The sequence below is a fragment of the Capsicum annuum genome, chromosome 9, assembly GCF_002878395.1.
Source record: "Capsicum annuum cultivar UCD-10X-F1 chromosome 9, UCD10Xv1.1, whole genome shotgun sequence".
Taxonomy (NCBI): domain Eukaryota; kingdom Viridiplantae; phylum Streptophyta; class Magnoliopsida; order Solanales; family Solanaceae; genus Capsicum; species Capsicum annuum.
The window spans coordinates 55,315,167-55,322,245 of NC_061119.1; the positions used below are offsets into that span (position 1 = coordinate 55,315,167).

At 36.0% G+C, this 7,079-nt stretch overlaps 1 protein-coding gene across 1 annotated transcript; it reads left to right on the top strand.

The window, feature by feature from the left end:
• Positions 1 to 912: 912 nt before the first annotated feature.
• On the top strand, positions 913 to 3,933 carry LOC107842802. Its single transcript, XM_016686830.2, has 2 exons — positions 913 to 1,411; positions 2,274 to 3,933. The coding sequence occupies exon 2, from the start codon at positions 3,007 to 3,009 to the stop codon at positions 3,577 to 3,579; it is 573 nt and encodes a 190-aa protein (XP_016542316.2). The 5' UTR covers positions 913 to 1,411; positions 2,274 to 3,006; the 3' UTR covers positions 3,580 to 3,933.
• The last annotated feature ends 3,146 nt before the right edge of the window (positions 3,934 to 7,079 follow it).

Genomic DNA, 7,079 nt, shown 5'->3' on the forward strand with positions numbered 1-7,079 from the left:
AATCTTGTTTTTTCTTGAAGAGAAGATGATGGAATAGATGAACTTAAAGGGGGTGATTAGGGTTTAATCTTGAGAGAAAAAAGTGGAGAAAATGGGCATATAATACCCTAATTGAAGCCTTAGGTCCTGGTTTTACAAATTGAGTTGAGGTAGGAAAAGATCCAATTGACCCTCCATCATTTAAACCAAAAATTCATAACTGGAATGCCGATTTAAAGGCCATCGTGATGTGTTCTTATCACTATGGCTTACTGGTTCTTACAAAAATGATCATATCTTTTCGCTAAGGTATCAATTTAAGGAGAAATTGGTATCATTAGAAAGATAATTCAATTATTTACAATTTGGTGGGTATGAACTGAAAAATTCCATGTATAGCAAAAGATTTACACGTTCAAAGTTGACCCTTGTAGAAACGAATACCAAACTTTGGACGAATCAAAGGCTCTTAGCTTAACTTTGTTGTAAGTGATTTCTATGAACATTCTTCACCTCATAAGAACTTCACACACTAGGATAAAGATTATGAAACATGCATTCAAATCATAAATCAAGAACTGGATGAAAGCACCTTTACCGCGATGCAATGAAGGGCTCATCTCTATACCCACCGCGATGCGCTACTATCGCGATGGGGTTCTGGAATCAAAACCCAAAAATTCCCCAATCCTCATCTGAAAAATCCAAAATTTCCTCGAGCCAAGCTCCTTACACCCTTGAACATGAATTAACTCAAAAACTTACATCTCAGGGTCGGGAAGGTCAGTTTAAAAATCTTCATAATTAAGAGGCCAAAAATAAGACTAAGTCCCTAACACTTAGTGAAATTTTTAGATTCTAAGCCTCTTAAGCATGCAAATAAGAGCTGAATTAAGCTAGGATAAGTACGAGATATTATAAAAGGTAAGAATTAAGATCAGGTTAATGTCACGTCAAAGGTAGCAATCAAGTTTGTAAATTAAGTATGAAGCTTAGGTACAATACAAAGTATGAAAAGGGGGTTGAAAATACACTAAAATGAGGGATTCTAGTATCACTGCATCACTGCAATACGAAATTTCCAGAGACTTATTGTGATAGAACCACATCACGGTGATGTGTGAAAACTCAAAAATTTCAAAATTTTGGGGTCACCTCTTCGCGATGAGATGACAAAACTTGATGTACATTTTCCAGTAAGTCACCATGATTTCATCGCGCCGCGGTGAATGCCATTTTCTAAATGTTAATTAAATCATCAAGTTTTGACCCGACCGGATCCTAATGGCTTAACCCCTCTATAAATACTCCCCATTCCCACTTACTTCTTTTTCCACCAAAAACCCTAGTAGCCGTCTCTCATCTCTTTCACAGTAGTGTCTCACTTATTTCTTGGCAACATCAAGGTTTTAACTCACCCCCTTTGAATCTGGTAAGTATTACTCATTTATTTATCTATTCTCTTTATATGGTGATATATTAAAGTTTTTAAGATGCTTATGTTAAAATGGAATCATTGGTATGCATTTGTTGATGCATCAAATATATGTGCAAATAGTCTTTGTGTTGTTAGGAATCGCTCAATATAGGGGTTTTATTGATGTAACGATGGTAGGAACTAAACTATTGTGTAGACTTTAGGCGAGAAAGTTGAGTTGTTATTTAAGGGAGAAGGGAAATTGTATTATGTGTGGAATATTCCTGCTCTTTTTTTTACCATGTACCTAGCTGACCTCTTCTTGTGTGAGTGTGTGATATCTTATGTTGCTACGTAGAATATGCTGAATAGTGTATATGGGTATTAACTATTATGCTATACCAAGTAAGTTGTTCATCTAAATTATGGTGTGTGTCTAGTATGAATTTTATTGTGACACTCATTATTGCACTTAATTCGACTAAAAGAGTACTTACAGCCCATGTAAAGTTGCATGCTTTTGTGTTTATGTTTGGGTAATGATGTCGAGCTGAGAATATGCATGAGTAAATGTTAGTTGGGTTTGACTGAAATAAGGAATAGGGTTGCACATGAAGTTGTCTTGATGTGGTTTGTCACTGCCATATGATGGAATAATAGGTGCAATTTATCATTGCTTGATTTATAAAAAAGCAATATTTGTGCAAAATATATTAAATAAGGGAAGTATGAGTACCTAGTTCATATATGTTAGCACCTTAGCTAGCAACTAAGTATGGGGTGCCCTTATTACTTATCCATACTTAGTTCAGGCTAGCACATTCATGAACTCATGTCTCACTAGTTTATCGTATGTTTTGTTTGATATGTAATCTAGAATGTAGACAAAAAAAAGGCAAGGGTAAGGTTGGTACTTCTGAGCTAGCTAAGAAATAAAACAGGCAGTCGGACAGACAAATTGATAGGGTACTATGAGCTCCACCAGTCCCTCATGGTCAGGCAAGGAGGTTTGGATATAAGGTAGTCTATACAGCTGGCAAGAAGTGGTATTCAAAATATCTGGACATAAAATACATACTGGAAGTGCTTATTGATAGGGCGAGTTTACAACGTGAATACCCTAGCATGGTTCGCCGATTTGAGCAGCTGAACATGACTTTTGTGTTTGAGCAGCCTGCAGAGTGCAACCTGTACCTCGTGTGGGAATTTTATGCTAACTGTGACCCGAAGGACCTAACCTATGAGGTAAAGTACTGCGGCAAAGTGGTCACATTCACAGCGAAGCACATAAATGACTTGTTGGGGGTCCCTGAGGCTAATACAGATCCTTTGAGGAAGCTTATTGGTACTCCTCCATATGCCCATATCCAACACTTATTGTATGGCACAAGATCAACTTCTATGTGGACTAGGCAGTGAGGCACTGGTCTTCATTCTTCCTTCCCGTATGCACAAATGAACATGGAGGCATGCTTGTGGGGAAAAATTGTTTATCATTGCCTTATTCAAGGAAAACACATAACAAAAATCGCACATGACCAGGTATGCTTAATATATACTCTCATGTGTAATGATGTTGACAAAATATTGGTGTGGTGATCTTCTCTGCTATGAAAAAGGCGTGGTACCATAAGGAGAGTTGGTATAATTTTGGATGTTTGCTGACTAGGTTTATGAGAAGGAACATGGAAGAAGAAGAAGAGTTAGATTACAAGTCAGTGGTGGACGTTCATCCAATTGATGTGACTACAGGTAGGAGTACAGGAGCTCATGGCCCAATCCTGACTATGTTCGAGCATCAAACTTGGACTAATGAGATTACTTCAAGAATATATGGATTACAAATATTACAGCTGTGGGTAGGGGGACAAACTTGGACTAATGAGATTACTTCCAAAATATATGGATTACAAATGTTGCAGCTGCGGGTAGGGGGAAGACCAGCCACCAATGAAGAAACCTATGTGGTGGAGCTGGATTACCCACTAGGTCATTATGCTAGGATATTGTTGAGGATAGCGATGGAGTTTGTTGAACCCATTGATGATGATGTGCCTACCGATGAAGAGCGGCAGTCGCGTGATTCAGATATTGAGTTAGAGGATAATGAGCAACCTGATGTTGGAGATACAGATAAAGATGCTGATGATGATGACCCGAATGATGACATGGCTGAGGCTTGAGCAGGGAGAAATACGCCACCTTACTATTTGATTTTATTTGTAAACACTGGGACAGTGCTTTATTTAAGTATGGGGTGGTTGTGTCTTGTATCTCATTCTCTTTATCTTGGTACTTTGTTTTATTTTGGTTTGACATTTTTATTTTTATTTCTCCTTTTGGGATGTTTTTATTTTTCTGTTTGGATGTTGAACTTAGTCATTTCTAACTATTTGGAACATTATGATCTGTAATAGCTAGTAAATTTAGTAATGGTTTGCTTTTTAGTTTAAAGTTTTTGTTATGCATTTTTGCCCTCAAGGTAACGAGAAATAAATTTTCTTAGTTAGTTTCCCCCCAATGATAGATGGATGATAACCGTCTTAAGGGGAGTTAGTCTTTAGAAGCTGAGAATTGATAAGAACCCAATCACAACTTTTGGAGAAGTTCTTTGTGTTGGGCCATTTTTATAGTGACTAGGAACACATTGGTTTTAAAACAATAGCATGACTTAAACTAAAAAAGGTGTTAATTTTAGATGCTTAATTTAAATAAATGTAATACAGTTTGTTGGCTTATAGTTGAATTTGATAAAGAACAAGACTAGGAACTGTAAGGATCCGACATGATTCCTAGCATGCACCAAGAGTGAGAGAGTTTTTATTTGTATTCTACCTGTATAGGAATGTCTAGAACTTGCCCGGTGTGTTTACAAAGCGAAATAAATGATGTTGAGTGTAGGAGATGATGTGGGGATTTTGTTGATAGCCAAATTTTTAAACTTTATTTACGTTCCCTTGTGCATATCCCTAGTTAGCTCCGTTGAGCCTATAGCCTAACTTCTTTGGTAGCCTCATATGTAGCCTAATCCCCTCTTTGATAGACCTTTGTTTGATCCAATTTTCCTAAGTGCTTTAGCGAAAAAGATTAATTGAGTAAGGAGTGTGAAGTTGAAGTAGGAAAAAGGTGTAAGTGAAGCCCCAAAGTAATAAGTTAGTGGTGTATAATTGTTATGGTTGGGAGTTAGAGAAATTTGGTTTAAGGAAATTCTAGTTTTTTTTTTCCAGTGGAGTTACAATGAACTTGTTTTGGCCCTGATGCGCCTCGAACATTGTGCACCTCAACCAAGGCAAATAGCTTTAGTTAAGGGTGGCTATCATAGGGGTGCGTAACATTAAATGGTGGTGAAGAAGGGCTGAAAATTGAATAATAATGTAAAAGAACAATACTCCCACCATAGTGTGTGTGCTTAGTGAGATTGGGATGAAACAAATGTGTGTGAAGGTAGAAAAGGTGAAGTTAGGTTGATAGAGAATAATATTAATTGTATAATGCGATGTATTAAAGCGCTTAGTAAGATTAGTCACTATTTCCTAAATAGTTCCTACCCATCCCTTAGCTTACATTACAACCATGAAAGACCTAGTTGATCCTTCATCCTATCATCCTACTATTAGTAGAGTAGTACAATAAGGGCAAGATTATGGTTCATTATCTATCATGTATGAATTCTTTGTGGAGAGCGTGTGATTTTGATTTGGATTTTCCCCATACGTTGTACATTGAAAAATGAGTGAACATGAGGAAACTTTCTTGTTGTGAGGGTGCATATGGATGACAATTCATTACTTATTGTGTTTTTAGATTGAGTGATTTGATTAAGTTTGCCAACAAGTTGGAAGTTCACCTTTGAGATAAAAAGGTTTGAAGAGAATTTTTCCACGTGCATAAAAGTATTTTGACATGTTTTGAGCTGAAAAGTCATTGTTAGAATTGTAATTTCCCAGCACAAGCATAACACTGAAGTTATGATGTGAAGCTTGATTGATTATGGTGTTGATTGAAATTGTTCGAGGAAGAACAAGGTTTTAAGTGTAGGGTGGTGATCTTGGGCATATTTATATGTACAATCATTAATATTCACCCATATCTAGACTTGTTTTGAGAGTTAAAATGAGCTATTCTGATGGTAATTGAGCTTTAATTGTGTTCCTTATCTAATGGATATGATTAGTGTATGCACGACTACATGGTGATGGGATTGGATGTGATTTGATGCATGAAAAAAATGTTAATGTTTAAAGGAGAAATGAGGGTGTTGGAACATGGCTTGGGAAGGCTTTGAGGAAGAAAAAGGCAGAAACCAATGCCACCGCATTGCGATGGATGGTTAAACCTCAATGAGCGAATTCCATAATGTCAATGTGAAATCACTGCATCGCGTTGAAGGAGAAAAAATAAAAAAAATAAAATCCAGTAACTCACTGCGATTGCACCGTGTTGCGGTCAATCCATAATTGTAAAAATCTAGAAACTTACCGTGATTGCATTGTATCGCGGTGAGTATAGAAATGAACATGAAACCACATCGCAGTGATAGGCAAAAATAGGATAATTTGATCCAACTATAAAATGAACAAATAAAATCAACACCAAACACTTTGGAAAGAACTACAACGGCGGAAAAACAACAAAATATCTCTTTTAGGGTACTTAGAATTTCTTTTGAAATTCTTTACTTGAAGATTAATTATGGGTATGATTAATTACTTTTTTAGATTTGGAATTCAAACATGAGTGGATAAACACCTTTGTTCTGGAGTTGAGGAAAAGAACATGATTACTCTTTCATATTTTTTATCGTAGTTTTTTGTTGGATTATCATCTGGGTTGTTCTAAATTTCTTGTGCTTACTATTTTGATGAGTGGCCACCATTAGAAAAAAATCTATATTTGTATGTGAATGCAGAATGAGAATCATAGGATAGAATAAAGAGATAAGGAGCAAGGTTCTCATCCTTTTATGAAATAGAGGATTTGAATTAGCATCTAGGATACGGATATACCTAGAAGCCTTGTTTGGTTCAATTGCGGGAAGATAGCCATATACACTAAATGGATTATTGCATCCCCGCTCAACGATGTAGATTCAAGGTTCATATAGGTAGAATATTAGAGTTTGGGAGACCATGATCATGTTATAAACCCTGCAAATCAACAACCCGATAACCAACTAGACTGCAATAAGAATAGAGATTTGTAAGATTGTTAGAAGTGCCTCAACCTTGGAATTCTCACTAGTACTGTTTACAACCTCTTCTTGCTTTGCTATTGTCACAAATTTTTATTTCTTGTTTATTTATATTTTTTTTCAAAACTTTAAAAGTTATCTTGATACATTACACACTAAATACCTCCTTTTCTAAAACTAAAGTTTATTGACTTGCTAGTTTCATAGTCCTCGTGGGTACAATATACAACTTTATAAGTCACTATATTACTTGTACGATCACATACGCTTGCATGTGCATTTGAACACAACATTTGAGTCCAAAATCGAATCAAAATCCTTTGTGGAGTTTGCTTATGGAATCATAATTTTAAATCATGAAAATCTTCCTCTAGGATCAAGGATCATTTACCCTCAAGAATGAGTAAATTCCGAGCTTAAACGATACTAAAATCAACCTATGAAAAAATTAGGGAGTTAATTAAACCATAGAATTAAATAAATAATTAGATG

Coding starts and splice junctions, on each gene's coding strand:
- LOC107842802 (XM_016686830.2), top strand. CDS start 3,007: ATGAAAAAGGCGTGGTACCATAAGGAGAGTTGGTATAATTTTGGATGT.